The following is a 24,564-nucleotide window of genomic DNA, read 5'->3' as shown; positions in this document are numbered from 1 at the left end:
ATCAGTTTCCCAAGCAAACCCTCTGCATCCAAACAACATATGGGTCGAGGCTGTGTATCTATAAACATCATTGATGCATCCTTCCACAAGTTATCGTCTCAACAACCAGCTGTTCATCTTTCACCTACCACAAATTCGTCGCCCAACTAATTATTGACCCCGATTAAGGATAACATGCAGATCGATGACCCAGCGGCAGCCGCTGAGCAGCTCAAGGATGCTCAGGGCGAGATCGATGAGTCCCTCTACAGCAGGCAGCTGTACGTCCTCGGACACGAGGCCATGAAGCGCATGGGAGCCTCCAACGTCCTCGTTGTTGGCCTCCGTGGCCTTGGCGTCGAAATCGCAAAGAACATTGCACTTGCTGGTGTCAAGTCTCTGACCCTCTACGACCCTAAGCCCGCCGCTCTCGCGGACCTCTCCTCCCAGTTCTTCCTCCACCCTGAGGATGTCGGAAAGCCCCGAGCGAGCGTCACTGTCCCTCGTGTCTCTGAGCTCAACCCTTATACCCCCGTGAAGGAGTTCACACCAACAGATCTGACGTCAGACCTGTCGCAACTGAAGCAGTTCCAGGCTATCGTTCTGACGGATACACCCTTGAAGGACCAAATCACAATTGCCGACTACTGTCACGAGAATGGTATCTATGTGGTCATTACTGACACCTATGGACTTTTCGGCTCAATCTTCACCGATTTCGGTAAGAACTTCACTGTTGGAGACCCGACCGGCGAGAATACCACCAGCGGAATCATCGCTGGAATCGATTCCGAAGGCCTAGTTTCCGCATTGGACGAGACGCGACATGGACTGGAGGATGGTGATTTCGTTACTTTCACGGAAGTTGAGGGTATGGAGGCACTGAATGACAGTGCTCCACGCAAGATTGAAGTTAAGGGACCCTATACCTTCTCTATCGGTGACGTTGCTGGACTCGGGCAGTACAAGCGCGGAGGCCAGTACCACCAGGTCAAGATGCCCAAGATCATCGACTTCGAGCCATTCAGCAAGCAGTTGAAGAACCCCGAACACCTCATTTCCGATTTCGCAAAGTTCGACAGACCCCAGCAGTTGCACGTTGGTGTCCAGGCTCTGCATGCGTTTGCCGAAAAGAATGGCGGCGACTTCCCCCGCCCTCACCATGAGCAGGACGCAGCCGAGGTGCTCAAGATTGCTCAGGAAATTGCTGGCCAGGGAGAAGAGAAGGTTGAACTCGATGAGAAGGTTATCAAGGAGCTCAGTTACCAGGCACGCGGAGACCTTAGCCCTGTCGCTGCATTCTACGGTGGTCTAGCTGCACAGGAAGTCTTGAAATCAGTGTCCGGAAAGTTCCACCCCATCAAGCAGTTCCTCTACTTCGACTCTCTTGAGTCCCTCCCAACATCAACCAAGCGATCCGAGGAGCTATGCGCGCCTATCGGCTCTCGCTATGACGGCCAGATTGCAGTGCTCGGAAAGGAGTACCAGGAGAAGCTCGGCAATGTCAAGGAGTTCCTCGTTGGTGCCGGTGCTATTGGTTGCGAGATGCTCAAGAACTGGGCCATGATGGGCTTGGGCGCTGGACCTGAGGGCAAGATCACCGTGACAGATAACGACCAGATTGAGAAGAGCAACTTGAACAGGCAATTCTTGTTCAGGCCTGCAGATGTCGGAAAGCTCAAGAGTACGGCTGCTGCCGCTGCCGTTCAAGCCATGAACCCCGATCTCAAGGGCAAGATCGTCACTCTCCAGGACAAGGTTGGACCCGAGACCGAGGACATTTTCAATGAGGAGTTCTGGGAGGGCTTGGATGCTGTGACCAATGCGCTTGACAATGTCGAGGCGCGAACATATGTCGATCGCCGCTGCGTATTTTTCCGCAAGCCTCTCCTCGACAGCGGTACTCTTGGAACCAAAGGAAACACCCAGGTCGTCCTTCCACACATCACCGAGTCGTACTCCTCTTCTCAAGATCCCCCGGAGAAGTCTTTCCCCATGTGCACACTGAGGAGTTTCCCTAACCGTATCGAGCACACCATTGCTTGGGCACGCGAATCGTTCGACACCTTCTTCGTCAAGGGCCCTGAGACTGTCAACCTCTACTTGACACAGCCTGACTACCTCGGTGCCTCATTGAAGCAGTCTGGAAGTGAGAAGCAAACTCTTGAGACATTGCGCGATTTCTTGGTCACGGAGAAGCCTCTGACATTTGACGATTGTATCATCTGGGCTCGCCAACAATTCGAGAAGAATTACAACCATTCGATCGAGCAGTTGTTGTACAACTTCCCCAAGGACTCCACAACTGGCTCCGGCCAGCCCTTCTGGTCTGGTCCCAAGCGCGCCCCAGACGCATTGAAGTTTGATGCCAACAACCCTACTCACTTCAGTTATGTCGAGGCCGGTGCCAACCTGCATGCGTTCAACTACGGAATCAATCCTAAGGGAGTCACAAAGGAGCACTACATCTCCGTCTTGAATGATATGATCGTTCCTGACTTCAAGCCCGACCCCACTGTCAAGATACAGGCGAACGACTCCGACCCCGACCCGAACGCCCAGCCAGCCGGAGGCGACGACGGTGATGATCTATCGAAGATCATCGAGTCGCTTCCACCACCAAAGAGCCTAGCTGGCTTTAGGTTAGAGCCAGTTGAGTTCGAGAAGGACGATGACACCAACTTCCACATCGACTTCATCACTGCTGCAAGCAACTTGCGTGCAGAGAACTACAAGATCGAAAACGCCGACCGACACAAGACCAAGTTCATTGCCGGAAAGATTATTCCAGCCATCGCCACGACGACTGCTCTCGTTACTGGTCTTGTCAATCTTGAGCTGTACAAGATCCTCGATGGAAAGACCGACATTGAGCAGTACAAGAACGGTTTCATCAACCTGGCTTTGCCATTCTTCGGCTTCAGTGAGCCCATTGCCAGCCCCAAGGGAGATTACGTTGGTCCCGACGGATCAAAGGTCGTCATTGACAAGCTCTGGGACCGTTTCGAGACCGACGATATTCCCCTCTCAGACTTCATTGCAGACTTTGAGAAGCGTGGCCTGAGCATCACCATGATTAGCTCGGGTGTGAGCTTGCTGTATGCATCATTCTACCCCCCAAGCAAACTGAAGGACAGGCTGCCATTGACGTAAGTAATCCCAAGATCAGTGACCATTTGAGACTGTGACTGACCTGCAATAGAATGAGCAAACTTGTTGAGACGATCAGCAAGAAGCCCATCCCTGAACACCAGAAGAACGTCATCTTCGAGATCACCGCCGAGGACTCGACCGAGGAAGACGTTGAGGTTCCGTATGTGATGGTCAAGCTCCGCAAGTAAGCAGTGTCCGAGATCGCTCTCCTGCGAGGATGCTTTGCTGTTTGCACGGATCACACTTGATGAATAGATGTTACTGGATGCATTGACTACCATTACATAGATGATAAATAAATGAAAGTGAAATCATTAGCTATTCGTCCTCTGCATGTCCTGTTGAGATCTATATGTGAACGCAGATATGATGGGTTCGGCCATTGGTGTCGACAGGGTTGCTAGTAAATCAGACCACACAGTTCCGATTCCGGTCGGAACGAGGGGCAAGTTTGCCAAGCGTTTAGTTATTCGTTCCCTATCGATATGTCAGCGCCCGCCGCCCGCTCTGGATTGGATTTCCAATCACGGGCAACTTTCACGACTGATCCTTTTTCGAAAACTCAGCTGGGGAAGAACATAACTCCTCGATTCCTACAACACACACTCGCACACTCGTACACACGAAAGGAATTCGACATGGCGCCCTCACTGGAAGAGCCAACCCAAGTCGATTTCGATGCGCCCATCAAAGCGGCACCCAAACTCGTCGCCCCAGAGCCAGGTACGTCCTCTCTCCTCCCTCCATACCCCAGCCAAATACTCACCCAACACCTCTCCCCTCAGAGCACTGCCCAGGCCCCGAATCCGAAAAAGCCGGCCTCGCAGACAACTGCGCCGGCTGTCCCAACCAAGCCATATGCGCCTCCGCGCCCAAAGGTCCCGACCCGGACATCCCGCTCATAACCTCGCGCCTCTCGTCCATCCAGCACAAAATCCTCGTCCTCTCCGGCAAAGGCGGTGTCGGCAAATCGACATTTAGCACGATGCTGTCGCACGGCTTCGCGGCGAACCCCTCCCACACAATCGGCCTCATGGACACCGACATCTGCGGGCCCAGCATCCCGAAGATGATGGGCGTCGAAGACGAGACGATCCACGTCACTGGCTCCGGGTGGGAGCCCGTGTGGGTGTCCGACAACCTGGGCGTGATGAGCGTGCAATTCATGCTGCCGAACCGGGACGACGCGGTCATCTGGCGGGGACCCAAGAAGAACGGACTCATCAAGAAGTTCCTCATGGATGTGCAGTGGGGGGAGTTGGATTTCCTGATCGTGGACACGCCGCCGGGTACGAGTGATGAGCATCTGAGTGTGAATTCGTTTCTCAAGGCGTCCGGGGTGGATGGTGCGGTGCTAGTTACGACACCCCAGGAGGTGGCGCTGCTGGACGTGAGGAAGGAGATTGATTTCTGTAGGAAGGCGAAGATTCCGATTCTCGGGATTGTGGAGAATATGAGTGGGTTTGTTTGTCCGGGATGTAAGCATGAGAGTCAGATTTTTAGGGCGAGTACGGGGGGTGCGGAGAGGTTGGCGAAGGACGTGGGGATTCCGTATCTTGGGGCCGTGCCGTTGGATCCTAGGATCGGGATGGCGTGTGATTATGGGGAGAGCTTTCTCGATGCGTATCCGGACTCGCCGGCGTGTGCGGCGATTAGAGAGGTGGTGAGGAGGGTTGGGGAGCAGATGGGTGTTGTGGTGGATGGAGAGGAGTAGGACGGCGAGGACCTTGACGAAGAAGATGACGACGAGGAAGACGTTTTCTCTTCATGTTCATGACATTTCCGCATCTTTTGGAGTTACATTTTTTGGAAGCATTCGGCGGCGTTTATAGTTCTGGTACTTCCTGTATCAGAGCACTTTACTCAATACCATATCTTCGTCTTGCTGCCACGGTAGAACTACATACTAGAAAACTCATGTTCATATTCAATCTACATATATCTATGGCTATACTATAGAGATCATTCACTTTTCTTCAAGTATAACCTACCCTCCATTCGAATCCCAACATTGCCATGTACAAGTCACTAGCATTGAACTTGATCGTTTGAGAGGTCTTAATTGACGAGCCCAAATATGTACGTAGGTGGGCATATCATATATATGAGTATACATAGGTAGGTATACGTACAGCAACAACCGATTCCGCCATAGTTTTCACCTGATTCGTTGTATAAATATATGCATTATCATTGCTGTGTATATAATTCATAGCCCACAAGGAAATGTCGTATATGTGCGATCGATGCTTCCATTATCCAGTCGAGGAAACCTCTTGTTCTTAGACTCGACGACAACAATAGGGTGGCTGTTCACGTCCTGCGCCACACAATAACGAGGAAATTCTCGGAACGTTTCAGTTTTGGATGTGATGCTCGAATGCTTGTTTTCCCGCAGATCATTTGATAAAATCGAGATTGAAAAAGGATGGCATGTGATTGGGCGATTCAGTGTGGTACTCGAGTGGGGGGAGCTTGGGCCCGCGTTCGTGGGTACCCGGCTGGTCTCCACCCAGTAAGGTTAAGATGAATTGTGGCTCAGTTCAGCTTATGAAAAGGACATGACCATCCATTCACGATTGTTACCACTCATAAGGAGTATCGATCATCAGGGAGGGAAGGGAAGGGAATGGAAGTGTAATGTAAAGTTCCTACGGCAAATATCACTGAAATGCATGATGAGTCGACATAATAGACATGTGAATGATTGGAGGTTGAAGTTGTAATCTGCCAAGGGGGTTTAAGATGCCGCTAGCCGGCCTATGACATCGTCATCGAAACACAAAAACAAGGTCATTTATCTTTTGTACTCCTGGTACTCCCTACCCTCTCCTCTTTTTCAATCAGAGATTGTTTGGGCAGTAAGGGGAGGTTTAGACTTGTAATTAATGCAATTGGTAATTGAATTGCAGGAGGGTAGGAGGAAAAGGGGCGGAGTTTGTGTTGTTGAGGTGGTGGTTGTGCATTGCGATGGGTGGGCGTATCACACGTCTCCATAACAACCTTGGATCATCGCATACGTACCGAGTAATGGCTGAACAGAATAACTACTTACCAATTCCTGAATTACTGTAACCACTAACTTGACTACCTCACTCCACCTCACCACTTCATTATTCCCTCCCTCCCTCATCCTCCTCTTCTTCACTCCATCCCATCTCACCTCGCATCACCTCCGCCGCCGCGCCACCCCCAAGCGCACAGCTCACAAGCGCCCTCATCGTCAGCTCCCCTGTCGTCAATCAGCCCCAATAGCCGTGCGCTTATTGTTGATTCCACATCGCAGGTGCATTGATCTTTCTTACATATGTCTTCTTTTGCGCGTCACTGACAATTCTCAAAGCAACCTCTTAATACTTCCACCTCACCCGAGACTTCCTCAACATCCACCAACACCATGGCCGAACAACCCATATCGCAACCGCAACCGCAACAGCCGCAGCCGCAGATACAGCCACAGACAGATGCCAACGGCGCGCAAGGAGTCGGAAACGGTCCCCAGGTCATCAGCACATCCAATGGCCTCGAAGTCATCGTCGGGCCGCTCCTCAACTACAGGCGCATGAGCAATGAACAGACCGGACAGCCAATCTGGCACGGCAGCGTGCTCATCGTGACAAAACCCGGCCAACAAGGTCCCAGCCTCACTCTCTCACCCGCCGGAGCAGTAAACCCACAAGAGGGCAACCAGCAGTTCTCCGTCTCCGGCAGCACCAGGTACGCCGGCGAGAAGCTGTACGAAGATCCCAATAAGGCGTTCTGGCGCTTCACCATCGAGCTGCCATTCCAGCAATTCGAGTCGCGGTGGGAGTACTCGATCGAGGGCTTGAGGTACGTCGACGAGAAGAAGACCGACAAGCCCCAGACGTTTGCGGTCCCCTCCGTCCACCAGTCCATGCGCATCATGTTCCACTCTTGCAACGGCTTCAGCGTCGGCACCGACATCGACGCCTGGTCGGGCCCCGCGCTGTGGAACGACGTCCTCCGGATGCACGAGCAGAAGCCGTTCCACGTCATGATCGGAGGCGGCGACCAGATCTACAACGACGGCGTGCGAGTGGATGGTCCCTTGAGGCCGTGGACTGACATCGGCAACCCGCACAAGCGACGCGAATACCCCTTCAACGAGAAGATGCGCGCGGACTGCGACGAGTACTACTACAACAACTATGTGCGCTGGTACGGCCAGAAGCCGTTTTCCACCGCCAATGGACAGATTCCGCAGGTCAACATCTGGGACGACCACGACATCATTGACGGATTCGGTTCGTATACCGACCACTTCATGAAGTGCGCTGTCTTCCGAGGCATTGGAGGTGTCGCGCATAAGTACTATCTGCTGTTCCAGCACCACATTGCGCCTCCCAAGAGTACGTTCACTACGGATGCGCCAGCTACCACGGCCGTCGGCCCAGAGGGCACGCCTGCGGATCCTGCGCAGCTCAAGTCGACCTGGGTCAAGACCGACGATGCTAAAGATCCATCCTACATCATCGGCCATAAGCCTGGTCCTTATGTCGAGGAGACGAGCATGAACATCTACTGCCAGCTCGGTGCGCGCATTGCATTTGCTGGTATTGATGCTCGGACGGAGCGTACCAGGCATCGTATCAACTACCCTGAGACCTACAAGCTGATCTTCGATCGCGTCAACAAGGAGTTGGCAGCTAACAAGGAGATCAAGCATCTTATTCTGTTGCTCGGTGTCCCAATTGCGTACCCCCGTCTGCAGTGGTTGGAGAACATCTTCTCCTCCCCCCTCATTGCGCCCATCAAATTCCTGAACAAGCGTTTCGGATTCGGTGGAAGCTTGTTCAACCAGTTCGACGGCAACGTCGATCTCCTCGACGACCTGGACGACCACTACACCGCGCACCAGCACAAGCACGAGCGCAGAGACCTCATCCACATGCTTCAGAACACCGCAAAGAAGAACAACGTGCGCGTCACCATCCTCGGCGGCGACGTGCATCTCGCCGCCATCGGCCGCTTCTACTCGAACCCCAAGCTCGCGATCCCCGCCGAACACGACTTCCGCTACATGCCCAACGTCGTCAGCTCCGCCATCACCAACAAGCCGCCCCCGCAGGCCGTCGCCAACCTCCTCGCCAAGCGCAACAAGATCCACCACCTCGACCACGACACCGACGAGACCCTCCTCGAGATCTTCGACCGCGACCCGAACAGCAACGGCAAAATCACCAACGGCACCACCCCTACCAACGGCGTCACCAACGGTAACACCACCACCAACGGAGCCACCACCACCACAAACGGCGAGCCCGCCCCCAACCCACCAAACCACACCCCAACCTCAGACATCAAAGTCGAAAAGAAGACCGCCGACTCCAACCACGCGACAATGCCCTCCCGCAACTACGCCATCATCGCCGAGTCCAACCCTTCCCCCATCCTCCCCCCTCCCTCCTCAACCCTCCAACCCCCCGCCTCCGCAAACGCAAACGCCCCCTCCATAACCGGCGGTCCCGCCTCCTCCATCGCCCCCTCCACCGTCTCCCAGCCCCCCGAGCGCAAAGCCAACGCAAGGAAGCCGATTCACAACGGCGAGCAGGGGGCCGGGACCACGCATCCTGCGGCGAGTGGGTTGCGGGCGACGGGGCTGTGTGGGCCGTACGGGCTGGATGTTACGATTAGGGTTGAGGTGGCGCCGAGTGATAGGGAGGGGCATACGGATGGGTATGGGTTTAGTATTCCGGCGCTCGAGGGCGGGGAGGGGTTTAAGGAGCAGGGGAGTCGGTGGTAGAGTTTTGGTTAGTTGTCGTTCATGAGGAGGATATGTGTGTTCGTGTTCGTGTGTGTGTGGTTGAGTGATGAGAGGAGGAAGGTGGAAAAGGAAAGGAAAGGATACCCTTGTCATCTTTTGTCTTATGTTTTCTTTAATGGTACTTCGATTCTCTATACTGGAAGTTGTTAGTTTTTGAAAAATCCTAATACTGTTTTCGGAATCATTTTGGTTTTTTGTTTCCTTTCTGTTTCAATGAGATGAGAGACTCGTTATTGGTTTAAAGGAAAGACTATCGTTTTTTTTTGGTTAAAGAGAGGTCTTCTCATGATCTTTTGGAAAAGTACCAATTCAATATATTTACTGATTTATTTGAGTACCAGAACTTCAAGGGGTCAATTTTCTTTAGTGTAAGAATGGGTTGTGATGCTGTTGAAGACTTATCATGTAGTTCCCTACTGCATTTATATGTGTAAGAATTCCTTATATTCACATTTGTAGCTTCTCTCTTGGGTGTATATGACTACCCGGGTAGGTCGATGAAGTAGAAGATATGCGCTCACGTGACTTACCATGACTCCATAGAGCACGCAATCATCCCAGCCAATGATATGCTATCTCGAACTACATATCAACGACCTCACATCTCCAAACCCTCCACCACCATCACCCACATGCAATTCCCCCGCCAGCCAAAATGCCAACGGAGAACACCCCCCTCCTCCAGGACCAGGAAAACCAGGACTCCCAGGCCCAACCCTCCATCCCCCCCTCATCCCAATCCCAAAATGTCCCCTCCCAACCACACTCCACGTTCGCCCGCCGCCTAACCGCCACCTCCGCCTTCACCCTCCTAATCTCCATAATAATCGGCTCCGGCATCTTCAGCTCCCCCGGCCCCATCGACGCCAACGTGCCCTCCCCCGGCGCCGCGCTCCTAACCTGGCTCGTCGGCGGCATCGTCGCCTGGACCGGCGCGCTCACCATGGCCGAACTCGGCACCCTTTTCCCCGGGCCCGGCGGCATCCAACCCTACCTAAGCCACATGTACGGCGAGGTTTTCGGGTTCTTGGCGGCCTGGTCGTGGGTCGTGGCGACGATGCCGGCGACGCTCGCGATCTTGAGCGTTGCGTTTGTGGAGAGTGTGTATTCGAGTCTCGGTGTTAATGATGCGGCGCCTGGGGTGGTGCACAAGCTTTGGGGGTTGCTTGTTGTGGGGACGGTGACGGTGTTGAATTCGATTAGTACGAGGACGAGTACGCGGTTGGGGAGTTTCTTTGTGGGGGTGAAGTTTTTGTCCGTGTTTTTGCTGATTGTGGCGGGGGTTGCGGCGGTGGGGGTGTTTGTGACGAGAGGGAGGGATCTAGGGGGTGGGGATTGGCATCAGAGGGGGTGGTTTGAGAAGAGGGAGACGGTGTTGCCGGATGGGGGGACGATTCGGTGGGAGGAGGTGGGTGTGTGGGAGTCGTTGGGGTTTTATAGTACGGCGTTGTATGGGGCGTTGTGGGCGTACTCGGGCTGGGATAAGGTATTTGGATTCCCCCTTTTCAACGTGAGGTTGTAGCAGAAAGGAAGAAGACTGACCATGTGAATTATGATGAAGGCGAACTATGTAGCCGCGGAGCTCAAGAACCCGAGGAAACAGCTCCCGCTCGCTATCAACACTGCGATTCCGACTATCATCGTGTGCTATGTTGCCGCGAACGCAGTCTACTACGTCCTCCTCCCCTGGAAAGTCGTCTCCATCACTGATGCAGCCGCCGTCGTACGTTCAATTCTCTCTTTACCCTCTCCCAAGGTCTCTCACTACTATCTCGAAAAGAAAGATATCATCTCCGAAAGCAAGACAACGGAAATTCATTAACTCGCAAACACAGACAGCAGTAACCCACTTCCTCGGCAAAACCGTAGCCTACATCGCGACCTTCCTCATCTGCCTCGTGATCGCCGGCTCCGCGCTCGGAAACTCCTTCGTCGCAGGCCGCATGACCGTCGCCGCCGCGAACAAAGGCTGGATCCCCGCCGTATTCGGCACCGTGGGCCAGATAGGTCCGTTCAAGATCTCCCACCACCTGCGTTCCTCAAAGGACGCCTCAAACGCCGACGCCTCCTCCGCCTCCTCTCCCACCTTAATCGACCAAAGCGACGATGATACGTCGGACGAAGACGCCCTGGATAGAGGCGACTCACCAATGTAACCCATCCCCATCCCCCCTTCTCTCCCCCCTTTCCACTGACAAAAGAAACAGCAACGCACTCCTCCTAAACTTCCTCCTCTCAGCAATCTACATCCTCCTCTTCCCCATGCGCACCCTCCTCACGCTCAATGGCCTGGCAGAGTACTTCTTCTTCTTCCTGACGGTCCTCGGCGCCATCGTCCTGCGTTTCCGCGAGCCGGACCTCGAGAGGCCCGTCAAGCCGAGTATCGTGGTGCCGGGCGTGTTTTGTGTTATCAGTGGGTTTGTGGTGGTTAGGGGTGCGGTCGGGGAGGTGCTGCAGGCGGGGGTTTTGGTGGGCGTGTGGGCGTTGGGTGGGGTTTGGTGGGCTGTTAGGGGGAGGAGGGGGAGGGATTGAGGTGGGGGATGGGAGGTGGGAGATGAGGTTGTGGGATGGGGTGGTGGAAAGTGGGTGTATATAGAGATGGACAGATGTTGTAATGCGTAGACACAAGAGGTAGAGAAGAAGTGCTACTAGGCCTTGTTACTTTCGTCGTTAGGGGGGTGCTAAGGTACGGTATCGTTATGCGTGCTCTCAGTCTAAGGGAGAAGCTGGTAATAGTCCTGGGAAGGCTTGTCAGGTTGTTTGACCGACTATAGAGACATTACAGATGGTAGAATAACAAAATATCAAAAACATTTCTTAAGTCTTTACAACGTTTCCATAATATTGTATCGTTTTTGACACAGAGGTGCCTAGGTGTGATCGGCAGGTGGTGCGTTGTAGTCGAAAGGCAGGTTTGATGAGTTCATGTGTTGACACCTTGATGAATTGAACAGACCCCAAAAGGCTAACATCCCCTACCCTTCTTCCGTAGATACAGTCTGCGTTTCAACCTTGTCAAGAACCACACCAATGTCCATAATCCTCTGTATTTGTGATTCATCGATATCAGACAATTCGCCACACTCTTCTTCCATCTTTGGCTCCCAGACGTTGTCGATGAACTCCTGAAATTTCCCTGTGTGTGTTTCCCAAGCAGCCGTAAATTCTTCCATGAGTCGTTCCAAAAGCTCAATGTCCTTCTTTTCGATAACGTGTATCTCGTCTATTTCACTGCAGTCTGGAGGGTCTGAAAGCCACCACCTCTTAAGTGACTCGTGACAGCAGGTGTGAGTGAGGTTCAATTTGTCGAAAGTGAGGATTCGAATGATCGCAGGTGCCATCCAACGACGATCATCATGCAAATCTACGATCTCGTAGACAAAATGCAACATGCCTGTTCGTCTTTCCTCTATTGTATCGACCAAGCCTGAGGACAACTTTATGGCACTTCCAATGACAGTACATCCATCTTCTGAACAGTGGCAGCAGCAGACGTCGCGGTTCCCACGTAGGAGAACATCCATCATGAATTCACTGCACGGTGGCAATGAATCATCTAGGTTAATAGAAGTGAAGACCCCTGAGCATGCAAACTGTCGCGCAATGAAATGGGCGGAAGTGGTGCGGTGCTGTGGATGAACCCAGTCAAGGCTACACCCTTTGCTTACAAGCCACTCTAGAAGTGATTCCGTAGCAGCCCATGAGGATTCCTTGGGATCCGCAAGTCTAGCATGAGACCACAACGGTGATGACCTCCCAGGACACCCAGTGTCCTGGTCCAGTGGAAAACCTGCATCCCAAAGACATTGAGCAGCGATTGGAGTCAACTTATATTCGTGGTAGAGTCGGGAAGTGCACCCAGCTCGTGCCAAGTATGTGGCCATGTATGTGAAGATCTCATTTCGTGTCTCTGCCTCAAAGCCGTCTTGCAGATAGCAAGCACACCTCCATAAATCAGGAGTTACAGAGATATTGTTGTGGAGAAGGATACGTATCGATGCTCTGTTGTTGAGGTTCAAAGCATGATTCATCAGGAGGCTCTGGTCCGCGCCTAAAATAGATAGGCCCCCAGGGATATTGGACAACAGTGATTTTAATCCAGATGGCCATGATAATGCAATTGATAACGCTTCGTTGAACTCGATACTAGTGTAAAATGAAGATGGCGGCTTTGATTGAAGTATCAACAAGAGCTCCTGTTGCGATCTATGGACAATGGCGGATGTGAGGGGGGATTCCTCCTCGAAGTCTGGAATATCTCAGCAAAGAATAGCAATAGCCACTTGAATTATACCTCTGTCATATTTTTCAAGTAAGAGCAGTTCATATATGAAGTCGAAGAACCCCTGAGGTGCCATCAATAGCAAAGTTGTATTGGGGAGGCTCCAACTCCCTGTTGTGCGTATGACATGTGAATAAATGAGAGCAACATCGTCCTCGTCATATTTAAGACAGAGACTCCCCACCTGGGAACCGTATTTCATGTGCAGCAAAAGCCTAGTGATAATCAGCGCGATCATTGTGATCTGCAAGTGTGGCTTACATTGCATAGCTGACTTCCTGGTTCAGTCTAAGTCCCATAAGTTCTAGATCGTTGAGGAGAATGTTAAATTCGTCAATGTCAAGCAATCCTTGCTCAAGGTAGAACATCACATGCTTAAGAATAAGCTACCCAGTTTAGAATATTGAAGATTCGAAGAGAAAGAGTGATATCTCACCTTCACTATACTCATCCCGTTTGTGTTAATATCGAGTGGACTAGCCCGTTGATGCTTAAAGTTGTCCCGAACCGTGTTTAATGTTTGATAAAGTCGCAACTTCCAATTCCTTTTGCGCCCCTTATCTGAAAGATGATGTATGCGAGGGAGTGACCGAAATTCTTTCAAAGACTCTTGGAGTAACCGGTTGAAAGGTTCAAACCCTGGCGAATCGGTTGGAACTACGGGATGGAATCGTAAAACAGGGGATATGGTCGACCAAATTGATGTTTGCGCGTGAGTCCAGCTCGCTTTTACATGGTAATTCCAGCTTCCAGCTATTCTCACATTGAAATGTGTTTTGATCGTTTGAACGCGATCGCCGCTTGCATAATATTGGCAACCTGGCATATGATCCGACACCTCCTCGATGCGGATAGGAAACCAGAGCCAGTGTGAAATACTGAACTTAATTTGAATCTGATTCCGCGCAAAATAGCGACAATGACATCTTGCACTTCGCGAACCCTTCCAATTTGCTATCTCTTGAAGTGGCTCACGACGATTTTCGGCTGTTTGATTCTGTGAACAGAGCAACGTTTCATCGTGGCCTTTCTCATTTGATGAAGAACTTGGAAAGCTAGTCAGATTCATAGTTCTTGCATTGGGTAAGACCTGCTACAATTTAGTAAAAATGTACATTTTTTTCAAGGGTGTTCTCACTATTATGTCAAGCCTCCGCTTGATGGCAGAAAGCTGCGATGAAATCAGGGATGTCTGATTCTGAATCGAAGTCATCTCGATTGTCCGATTTCCACGTTCGATCTCGATTATATCATTTTGACTTTTCAAGGTCTCTCTGACCTCTTCAAGAGCTTCTGTATGATTGTGTGCGACTCCAAAATCTATAATCTGCAAAGCAAGCTCCAGATCCGCTTGCGTTCGGTCCAGCGTATCCTGGAGATAGAGTAATGTGTCGTGCCGAAAAGGCCACAACAATCTCTTCGTCACAAGCCTTGCTTGATCTCGCTGGCTCACGGGTACTTTGATCTCTCCACATCGTTTCGCATACTCATTCAACTTCCTGAGCGCCAGAGCGACTGTATCCATGGACTTTTGTAGATCCGAGGACACCTCGCCATCCCCCAGTCGGATCTTCAACGACTCTAAGGCTTTCAAATTTCTGCCCAGGCTTTCTGATCTTCTTACAACTGCGTCGACATCATCGTGAAAACTTCGGAACTTCCCGTAATATACGATTAGAGCCTGGCATATTTGCAGCCCGAGAGAGGTGACACCGACGGCCGAACCCGCCACGGAGAACGGGTCCATTTTGGACAAAAGGAGGAGAATTGGAATTCCAAGTAGGCTGAAAGAATGATGGGGAGCGGGGTAGAAGAAGGAATTGGCTTGACAAGGCTGAATCTCAAGAGCGCGACAGGTTGCGAAATCGAATGCCAAGTGACTACACCGCCAGGCTGAAATAGCCTTGCGACCTGCCCTTCTCGATTGGACAGAACCGTGTAGAGATCTCTCAGCAAAGAAGGTGCTCTCATGCAATTTCTGATCGGAGCACATTCTGAAGGTGAGAACTGCCCCCAAAGAATCAGTCCCTCAAAGATATGGCAAACGAGGTTTTGATCAACAAAAGGCTTTTGCTGTTCTGCGTGACCAGTTAATGCCACACAGCGAAGGAAACCTTAGCATCACCTCTGAGGACGATATTTATTTCTACTTGAGGAGACTCTTGACTTGAATCATGTACAGAGTGATGGCATTCATTACAATCTTTTGTGCTGCGAGACCTAGACCTAGGTTGGGGAAGTGCTGAAGCTACACGACAGATACAGTAACGCTGTGTCAGCCTAGGCAGCCATGGCTAAAACAGCCGTATACCAACATATGTGACGTGGCGATGCCCAGTAGATTCAGTGGCGGTAAACTGGTTGTAGTCACGATTGACTCGGGTCTTGAGGATCGGGTAGCTCAGGATAGGCAGGATATGCCTGAACGCCACACAGAAAGCATCGCTCACAGCGAACAGTTGTGACAACAAGCCGAATATCTTGAGCATTGATTGTCTAAAACCCATATCCCTCCTGGTTATAATCCCCGATAAGGCTAGTCAAAAGAGTCCCAAATGCGTCCGGCATACTGAGATCAGCAATCTGTGCCGCCCACTGCGTCAACTCCTCCGTATTCGGGCTCGGGGCTGTGAAAACTGGACTTGCATCCTGGCCTTGCTCCACAATCATGGTCATGGTACGCGAGGCCAGAGCTTGGAACAAGTCGCGGTATGGCGCAGCGCCCGCCCAGTGCTCCGCCATTATGGCAAGGAGCATGGTGCAGTTTGTAAATGTGTTGCTCGCCTTGTCGTATCGTGCTGCTTGTCGACAGGTCGGCGATGCCCAGAGGCAGTGAAGATACGTCAATCCTGCGAGGAAAAGGACGTGGAGCGCAGACCAAGTGTAATTGATGGGCTTGCCGACGTAGAGACGCTTGCAGGAGTCGCAGATGCTGCTGGCGGCCTGCATACATTCTAGGAAGATGTCGTCTGGTGGATTGTCCTTTGCTCTGGTTAATTTTCCTCGGTAGAGCAGGATGATGGTCTCATTGTATGTGATCTTGTAGTCTTCCGTGCTGGCAAATACGCATAGTGTAGGGCCTGCTCGATGGGGTTCGGGCGGTGTCAATGACATCCAATTGTCGAGCTCGCTGCGCAGAGATTTTATTTGCGCTTCGTAGCTCTCCTTGTTGTGGCGTTTAATGGCTGCATTGGTGTAAAGCGCCGCATAGATCCGCGCCCAGATACAGCGGATGCGAAATTGGTGCAATGCATGTGTGACAGTGGTTACGGGATCAAGCCGTGACTGCCGTGGAGCTTCCCCAATACCTTCATTGCTGATGGCGGAATCGTTGATATCGAGAGGAAACTGGAATGGTTATTGTGTAAGCACTTTTGGTGCTGTGAATAGTGGTGTTCTACTACTGACCTCTGTGTCCACTTCTTCAATAGGCAGGCTGAGTGGGAGGCCGACATTGACAGAGGAAGCACAGTCAATCTGATAGGCGCACCAAAATACTCTCTTCTTCATTTCTGACTGCAAAGTATTCGTGATCGGATTGGCTTTCTTAAAATTCCGATGATAGCCCAATTCAATACACTGGCGTAACGCAAGTCCAGATAGATTCCTAACGTCAGTTATTAGCGGCATTCTGTGGTGATAGTGTAGAACAACGTACCATGTGGAAGGTCCTACCGTAGACCTCAATGAAAACATTGCGCAGCAAAGCACGGCTTGAATTGATTCGATGTTCTTCTGGGCAATCACATCGTCGAAATACAAGAGAGCGGAGGCATAAAGTTGCTGCATGAACTAAGTAAGTCGGGTTTTCCAAGTGAAATAATTTGCCCACTTACCTGTGAAAGGGTTCCCGTGTTTGGCTTAAGAAGAGAACCCACCGAATATACCTGATCGCGTTATAAAGATTTTTTCCTTTTGGACAGACTATAACAAACGACTTACTATGTTGACGAAAAATAGCTCCATAGAATTGGTGACTTGTGTCCCAATTCCATGAGCATTATTCTCCCATTGCCTGAAAGTTGGTTCATGCAAGAAGGGGTATTGCAAGTGTATATTCTCGAAATACGCATTACTGAGAATCAGACCAACTCCCAAGTCTGGTAGATTGCAAGGTGAAATGGACGAACTTCCCGCTCCACCTAAAGCTGACTCGAATTGCTCGTCCGACCTCCCTTGCCCAACCTGGCGGACACAAGATCGGATAATACGAGAGAAGGAGAACATCGATGAATGTCCGAAATAATGCGGTTCCGCACCTGATGCATGAAGACTTAGCACTCCCGCTTTGGAGACTAGGTTATCACTTCCTTCGGGATCGTCGTTTTCGCTGGCGACAGAACGTGTTGTAGGTGTGTTCGCATAGTCATGGATGTGAGATTGGGACCTTTGTGGTGGCTCAACGGTCTCTGCCTGGCTTTGACCGCGTTGTTGTTGTTGCTGCAAAAGACCTTCAAGAACTTCAAGGCGCTCTTCTAACGTTTGCACATAATTTCTGGGTAGTTGGCGTCTGGTTGATGGATCCTCAATGAGACAAGCTATCGACATCATTATCAGTGGCCACTCTCGCACGATTTGGACCTTCATCTTACCAACATGAAAGCGCAAACAGTTGGTACATGATGGCACACAATCATCGCACTGGGGGATGTGATTAGTTTCGAATATGTATTCTTCGATCATTGCGGAGCTGGTACCTTTAATTTTCTTTCCTTACAATGAGTGCAAGCCGCCTGTGCTCGAGACCGGCGTTTCGGCTCGCTAGGATGCGGTCGCATTGGGCGCCTTTGACGGTTGTGTTGAAGCATGACCATGTGTCGAGCGCGAAGTTATTGGAGTAGCAATATTTTGTCGTTTTGGATCAATCTGGAGCATGGCCGGATTGGTGGTAGATAATGGATCGCGAGTTGAGTATGTTGTCTGAGGTCGACTCCGCACGTGCTAAGCCTGATAGGGCTAATGTTATCTACCATTATTTGGATATCAACCCATTACGTTCCGTTATTTTAGTATTCATCTTTTACGGGATATGACCAATTGATTGACATCGTATGGTTGAAGAGACTTGCTCTGCCCGAGGCTACCCCATTAGCCATTACTCTTTTACTACAGATTCTCTTGATCTTGCAATAGGAAGTCACGACTGTTTGGAAGATACGATTCCGAGATCACCAATCCACTAAATATAAGAACTTGATTTCCTTCACCTAATAGACATCCACATATTCTTTGTTATAAACAACATATTATTTCACAGACTATCGAGTTCTCTCGTTACTAGCTACTTTCAGATTGCGGCCTCGCCGTACTCAACTGAACCACCTAGGAAAAGTTGACCCGCGGCTCAAACTGCTTCATCGCATATTTCTGGTAAGTCGCGCGGTACTTGTACCTAAAGTACTTTCCATAATAGACCAAGAATCCATTGCCAAAGAGAATGGAAGCAAGTATGACACCAATCATGATAAACGTGTTTTGCAAGCCGATGCCAGCGATCCAAGGCGTTTTCGCGAAAATCATGATGGTGCTACATAAATTGCGGATGAAAGTCACACCGACCATGGCGTCTCCTACGATCTGAAAGTGATGTGTTAGCCGAAATGAAACTGTACTTGTCTGCACGGCGATCTTACCTGAGTGTATGCATCGGTGATGTAAGTGAGAGAGAGCGTGCCAGCTGGTGCAATTCCAAAGCTGCATAGCGCATAGCAAACGGCTAGAATAGGCCATGTCCAGCCCTTCTCTAGTCCAACGCCGAGTAAAATCATGCCGACAGGCAGGAAAGTGGCAAAGACGATTATGAGCCACAGACGCATTTCTGGCTCGTAGATGCCCTTGTTTCTTTTGGTAAGATACACAATCGACCAGTCACTGACGGGGCCGCAAATGAGAGTACCCAAGGTTGAGCCAATGAACGGAGCTAGACTCATCAAACCTATCTGATCAGGGCTGAAGTTGTATGGCTCCTGAGTCATGTATGTTGATACGGTTGTGACCAAGATGTTGTTCGTGACCATCATGCCTCCGTAAAGGAGAGACATGTAGAGAACACCGGGGATAGTGAAAAGTATCTGAAATGGTTGATAGCAGTGGCGAAGCAGATCATTGAGAGACCCGGGTGATGATGTTGTAAGTGCAAGGCGCTTGAGATAACTCTTCCTTGGAATAGTAGGGTCGATCGATATCTTCGTAGCATATCGAGTGGTCTCGTCTGCGACTTTGACTCGGCCGACTTCTGGGTCTTTGATGTCCTTGCCATCTTTGGTGGTGTTGTTTTCGAGAGTAGAACAGTGGTCCAGAGCGATACCCTCAGTTGCCGGTGGAACGAACTTTGTCTCTTCATAGCCGAAGAACATGACTATAATCAGAGCACCAAAGATGATGGTGAGCCACCACCAGACCCAGCGCCACCCTTGATCGACCGTGACATACCCTGCAGCCAAGGGCGTCAACGATGCGCCAATTCTGGTGGACCAAAAATACAAGCTGTTCATCAATGCTCGTTGGTTTACGAAGATCATATCCGCTATGGTCATCTGCACGATTGTCTCTGCGAGAGCACCCAAGAAACAACTGAAAATGTTGACCAGAATCAGGTCTGCCACAGTCTTTTGACGTGCAGACCAGATGCAGACCCCGAACTGTATAGCGCAGCTGAACAGGTATATGGGACGACGTCCATACTTGTGTGCGAATGGTATCAGTGCGACAGCTCCGAGAGCGAGACCTGCGCATCCAGCAGCGTAGCTATTGTTGAGATCATCGTAGCTATATCCGAGCTCTTCATGCATGGGGTCCCAGGTCGGGGTGGCAGCATCGATTCTAGAACCTCGTTAATTGAGATACACAGCATAGACGTGGGCAGAAGTGACATACAATGCAAAGACGATTAGGGCATACAATGCTGCCAAACCAAAGTTGAGGTACTTGAGTTTATTGGACCAGTTCTGGAGTTTCCACATCAGCAGATGGATCTTGCATCGAAAGGTACTTGCTATGACTAACCAGTGGGTCGTTTGGATCTTGAGACGGCTGGGGTTGTAGAATGATCTCGTTCGATGTATGTTCCTCTGGAGTGAAAGTGGATTAGTGGTCCACATTAAACCAAGTCATTGCTTTGATCAGGAAAGGCCTTGCTTACCTTGCAGACGAACAGTCCCAGGAGGCCACATAGGGTCATCAAAATGATCGGTTGAAGACATTTTAAAATACCTCGAAGACACTCGGAGCTTATTGAGAAATTGATGCTTCGAGTTGAGTGTTAAAAGCTGAAGCAGAGATATGGACTTTGTATTCGAGACTGCATCTTGTAAAGTATAGATATTGCTGTTCACATAGTTGCGATAATAGGTTTGCGCCGGCGATATGGACATGAACGAAATTCACTGATAGGAAACTTCCTCAAGTCGGCAGCGGTTCAATCCGACGCAGTTTTCCGATTGGTGGGTACTATTCCCCGACTAGGACTGAGTTGGTCATCTCTCTCCCTTTGTGGCCGTATTTCCAAGTATGAAGGGAACTACCCACCAATGGGAACATGCGCTCGGATTCGTCAATTAGTCTGTTGATATGTAGAGTTTTTGGGCCACGGCGATAGGGTCGCTATTTACAATTGTTACGATAAATCACCGCGCCACTGGATCTAGATGTTCCCGGTTATCTGAAATACTCCCATTAATTGAACTAAAGCAATTGACGATCTGTTTCGAATCATACGAGTAATCGATTATCCCGGTACTTTCCCTTCCGCTGACATGGAAGGTATACAACGCGCGTAGGCTAGAAGGCGCTTCAGAGTCATTTTTGCCTTCAACTCTTTTCTTGGACTAAGTTCGACTTTCTTTGAATTTAATAATTGCCATATTCCAACCACAAGTCAAACTCGTCAAGTCATCCTCAGTCCTCGATCCCTTGAACAAACACTGCGAAAAGACCACCATGTTCACCAAGCCAGCCCCTCCCTCGAAGTCAGATGGCATCATCATCGTAGGAGCCGGAATCTTTGGCCTGAGCACCGCAATTCACCTTGCAGAACGAGGTTACACCAACGTAACATTGCTCGACAAGAACCCCTACGAGAGCACACTCTACTCCTACCTCAACGGCTGCGACGCCGCCTCGGCCGATATAAACAAGATCATCCGCTCCGCCTATGGCACGCAAACCATATACCAGAACCTAAGTCTCCATGCTGTAGAGGCATGGGATGCGTGGAATCAGGAGCTGCGTGACGGTGGCGCGGCTGTACCTCCAGGCATGAGCTCCGAAGACGTGCTTTGGATCAATAACGGAGATTTGTCGGTCACTGATGCCGATGTTCTCCCTGAATTCGAGAGTTCATCAATAAAGAACATGGAGAAGGCGGGATATGCTGATACGCAACTCGTTAACAACAATGAGGCACACTTGCGCTTGGCGGAGGAGAAAGGGTTCTCAGCAAGAATGAACCCATTTTATAAGAAGCTGCTGGGTGTGATGGACACAACTGGGGGTATCGCATTGGCGGACAAGGCTTGTCGCTTTGCGTTACATAAGGCAAAGCGCTTGGGTGTCCATCTTTTCTTGGACTCAAATGCGGGGAATGTGTTGTCTACCATCCAAAGTCCGACAGGAAAGGTTGTCGGAGTGCGCACAGCCGATGGAAAGATTCACAACGCTGCTCTCGTCATTGTTGCCTGCGGTGGGTGGACGCCAAGTCTTGTGCCATCTCTTGATGGAATGGCCGAGACTACAGCTGGATCGGTTGTCATCTTCAAAATTCCAGAGTCTTCTCCTCTCCGCCAGAGGTTTGCACCAGATAACTTTCCAGCATGGGCGTTCAAGATTGGTGACGGACCTGAAGCCGGATTGTATGGATTCCCCGTCGATGAACACGGCCTTCTCAAGATTGGTTACAGAGGAACAAAGTACACCAATCCACGAGTCCAACCAGATGGACAGGAGCGTAGTGTTCCGATCACAAGGTGGTCGCAAGATGAGCAGATTCGTCAGATTCCAGCCCAAGCTGTGAAAGTCATTCGAATGTTTACAAACGTGTATCTTCCCGAGTTGGCAGATCTTGACATCTGGTTGACGAGACTGTGTTGGTATACTGATTCTTTCGATAACCAATACATCATCGATCATGTGCCCGGTCAGGAAGGATTAATGGTCGTCACGGCGGGAAGCGGGCATGCATTTAAGTTCCTACCAACTATTGGAGGTTGGGTAGTAGATATTATTGAAAACAAAGGTATGGAAAGAGCACCTATTAAGTCGTGGCAATGGAGGTCATTGAAAGAAGGAGAGGCACCATTCAACAAGTTGATGGAGGGGTCGAAAGGAAAGAGGGCGCTTCGATATGTCTCGATGCTGTAAGATGATGCTAAGAGGCGACTGGTTGCAAGATAATTAATTCTTGTTGCGTGTGTAATTTAAAAAGTGGTTTTGGTGTACTATGCGCAAAGCATTCATGGGAGCTTTTGTAATTCCCACAAGAATCAACGGCTGTAAATCTAGCCAAGTGTGTAGATTATGGATCTTTATTGGGTATTCATTGGGTACAAAGTTGGTGGTATTAATTCTAGGCCTGACATTGCGCTGCATCTTGATAATAGTACACGTTCCCCTCGAATAATCGTCGAGCCGTGCGCGAAACAATACATCGGTCCACCACCGCTATTTCAGGCGAGCTCGCGGCAGAGACATCGACAGTGATTAATCCACTCGGATGCGCGATGCTAACAGTCTTCCTGTCGGGAAGGACAGGACAGCTGTGATCACTCGAGTCCGAAAGAGAAGGACTCGGGGTCCTCTCAGGTGTTGAGAGCTGCCACGCAGCCTGGGTTCCCGACTTTGAAGCGATATCATGAGCTACCGTGCCCTCAATGCACACTGCGGCAGCAATACATGCTGCTCCTGTCAGTTGTAGACTCGGATGAGGTCTTCCCATGCTGAACGCTTGCACTTGAAGACTCGCATCGTCGGTAGTTGAAACGAGGGCAAGCTTCGGCGTTCCTCTCACTTTGGCTGCAGCATCAGTACTGGATGCTAGGCCCATTGTAACTGCACCAGTACGTCGAATCATCTCCATGTACTCCAAATATCCGGTTGAATCCTTGGAACATGAGCGAAGATGTAGTGGTAGCGTATTGGCGTCGACAAGAATAAAGGGGTTGGCAGCGTCAATCAAGGTTGCTCTGACCGAGAACGGACTGTCGTTTCTCTTCTTCACTACGATGGTCTCGTTACGCTTCCCGGTTGGGAAAAGCTTGCCAGTCATACTCCCTGCTGGGTCGACGAAAGCAACTTTGACTTCGCTGCCAGTTCCTTTCACGCCCGGCATTGAATAGTCACCATCTTCTTCATACTGGCCAAACTCATCTATTTCAACAGTGTCGACAATTATCCGCGATGTATTAGTGTTGAATATTTTAACATCAATCTATGATAATTAATAGATACTACGATACTGCGAGTCGACTGAAGAAGACTTACGGTCCTGTCCCCGGGCCTGGCACGCACAAGTCCTTCTTGAAGGGCGAATGGGCCGACACCCGAGCACATGTTCCCACAGTTCCCACTCAAATCGACCATTCCTTTCCCAACTGCGACTTGAACAAACGTATAGTCCACATCCACACCTAAACGTGTTGACGGCGATACTACGGCAACCTTTGAAGTTGTGGACGTTCCGCCACCAACACCATCTACCTGACGAGCATCTGAGTTATGAGATCCCATTGCGGCAAGTAATGGAGCCGTCCAATCGGTTTCAGAAGCAGGTAGATGATGACGGTGTACGAAAAGGCCTTTGGAGGTCCCGGCACGCATGAGCACTGCTGGCAATTTGCATCGGACCTTTCTAGGAGGTCGTTCGGTATGCATTATGAAAGTCGGTAAAAGCCAAGTCGGGGTTGGGGCAGTGGTAGATGTCTCGATTATAGAAAGATGGGATGTTTTTGTGTGAAATGATTTAGCAAGTGCGCGAAGCATTGAAAACCCCAAAGGCCAGGAATATAATTTTGGAAAAAGCCTGTCAGATATGGGAGTACTTCCATGATGGCCCCAAAGTGAAATATCTTTATATGACTATTGCTGGTAAATCTTGTTGCCCGGGTAGCTCTTGGTGAGGTCTGAAGTCTGCATTGCCTGACGGGTCTGCACCATTCCCGCGGCATTGCTACTGAGAGGGAACGGGAGGGAGGACGGGAAGGGGTGTGGGGCCCGAAGTTTAGCCGCGGATGAATAAGGCGGGCAGCGTGTTTAGGTAGCGGCTCTCTCAACCTAAGGGGGAAGTCGGAAATAGTCCTGGCCACCCCCTATTGTTATAATCACCACCTAAGCACCGTTGTATCTAGTAAATAATATTATAGCATTTAGTATT

General features: G+C 50.5%; 9 protein-coding genes across 9 annotated transcripts; 5 read left to right on the top strand and 4 right to left on the bottom strand.

The window, feature by feature from the left end:
- Nucleotides 1–174: 174 nt before the first annotated feature.
- On the top strand, nt 175–3,320 carry BU24DRAFT_467598 (ubiquitin-activating enzyme E1; the record flags this gene model as incomplete). Its single annotated transcript, XM_033532451.1, has 2 exons — nt 175–3,128; nt 3,182–3,320. The coding sequence occupies 2 exons, from the start codon at nt 175–177 to the stop codon at nt 3,318–3,320; spliced, it is 3,093 nt and encodes a 1,030-aa protein (XP_033378455.1).
- Nucleotides 3,321–3,723: 403 nt separating this feature from the next.
- Nucleotides 3,724–5,114, top strand: BU24DRAFT_428140 (cytosolic Fe-S cluster assembly factor NBP35). Its single transcript, XM_033529403.1, has 2 exons — nt 3,724–3,855; nt 3,918–5,114. Exons 1-2 carry the CDS (start codon nt 3,771–3,773, stop codon nt 4,844–4,846), a joined length of 1,014 nt encoding a protein of 337 aa, XP_033378454.1. The 5' UTR covers nt 3,724–3,770; the 3' UTR covers nt 4,847–5,114.
- A 1,098-nt stretch (nt 5,115–6,212) lies between these two features.
- BU24DRAFT_400809 (uncharacterized protein) lies at nt 6,213–9,272 on the top strand. The gene is made up of 2 exons (XM_033525471.1): nt 6,213–6,418; nt 6,476–9,272. The coding sequence occupies exon 2, from the start codon at nt 6,530–6,532 to the stop codon at nt 8,894–8,896; it is 2,367 nt and encodes a 788-aa protein (XP_033378453.1). The 5' UTR covers nt 6,213–6,418; nt 6,476–6,529; the 3' UTR covers nt 8,897–9,272.
- Nucleotides 9,273–9,507: 235 nt separating this feature from the next.
- On the top strand, nt 9,508–11,449 carry BU24DRAFT_400806 (amino acid transporter; the record flags this gene model as incomplete). Its single annotated transcript, XM_033525470.1, has 4 exons — nt 9,508–10,403; nt 10,479–10,640; nt 10,753–11,069; nt 11,125–11,449. Exons 1-4 carry the CDS (start codon nt 9,573–9,575, stop codon nt 11,447–11,449), a joined length of 1,635 nt encoding a protein of 544 aa, XP_033378452.1. The 5' UTR covers nt 9,508–9,572.
- A 443-nt stretch (nt 11,450–11,892) lies between these two features.
- BU24DRAFT_496894 (uncharacterized protein) lies at nt 11,893–14,990 on the bottom strand (the record flags this gene model as incomplete). The annotated part of the gene is made up of 5 exons (XM_033534220.1): nt 14,338–14,990; nt 13,636–14,289; nt 13,461–13,585; nt 13,212–13,414; nt 11,893–13,166 (listed from the first exon to the last, which is right to left on the bottom strand). Exons 1-5 carry the CDS (start codon nt 14,944–14,946, stop codon nt 11,893–11,895), a joined length of 2,865 nt encoding a protein of 954 aa, XP_033378451.1. The 5' UTR covers nt 14,947–14,990.
- A 705-nt stretch (nt 14,991–15,695) lies between these two features.
- Nucleotides 15,696–17,820, bottom strand: BU24DRAFT_414547 (uncharacterized protein; the record flags this gene model as incomplete). The annotated part of the gene is made up of 6 exons (XM_033526228.1): nt 15,696–16,547; nt 16,608–16,806; nt 16,858–16,982; nt 17,036–17,086; nt 17,142–17,737; nt 17,796–17,820. The coding sequence occupies 6 exons, from the start codon at nt 17,818–17,820 to the stop codon at nt 15,696–15,698; spliced, it is 1,848 nt and encodes a 615-aa protein (XP_033378450.1).
- Nucleotides 17,821–18,521: 701 nt separating this feature from the next.
- On the bottom strand, nt 18,522–20,401 carry BU24DRAFT_400801 (MFS general substrate transporter; the record flags this gene model as incomplete). The annotated part of the gene is made up of 5 exons (XM_033525469.1): nt 18,522–18,776; nt 18,833–20,021; nt 20,076–20,146; nt 20,205–20,269; nt 20,341–20,401. The coding sequence occupies 5 exons, from the start codon at nt 20,399–20,401 to the stop codon at nt 18,522–18,524; spliced, it is 1,641 nt and encodes a 546-aa protein (XP_033378449.1).
- A 673-nt stretch (nt 20,402–21,074) lies between these two features.
- On the top strand, nt 21,075–22,556 carry BU24DRAFT_400798 (FAD dependent oxidoreductase; the record flags this gene model as incomplete). The annotated part of the gene is made up of 2 exons (XM_033525468.1): nt 21,075–22,406; nt 22,455–22,556. Exons 1-2 carry the CDS (start codon nt 21,138–21,140, stop codon nt 22,554–22,556), a joined length of 1,371 nt encoding a protein of 456 aa, XP_033378448.1. The 5' UTR covers nt 21,075–21,137.
- A 205-nt stretch (nt 22,557–22,761) lies between these two features.
- Nucleotides 22,762–24,065, bottom strand: BU24DRAFT_357332 (DUF453-domain-containing protein; the record flags this gene model as incomplete). The annotated part of the gene is made up of 2 exons (XM_033523948.1): nt 22,762–23,622; nt 23,676–24,065. The coding sequence occupies 2 exons, from the start codon at nt 24,063–24,065 to the stop codon at nt 22,762–22,764; spliced, it is 1,251 nt and encodes a 416-aa protein (XP_033378447.1).
- Between the last annotated feature and the right edge of the window lie 499 nt (nt 24,066–24,564).

The sequence above is a fragment of the Aaosphaeria arxii genome (assembly GCF_010015735.1).
Source record: "Aaosphaeria arxii CBS 175.79 unplaced genomic scaffold BU24scaffold_12, whole genome shotgun sequence".
Taxonomy (NCBI): Eukaryota; Fungi; Ascomycota; class Dothideomycetes; order Pleosporales; genus Aaosphaeria; species Aaosphaeria arxii.
The sequence above is the reverse complement of the archived record's forward strand: the minus strand, read 5'-3'. Positions and strand labels throughout refer to the sequence as shown.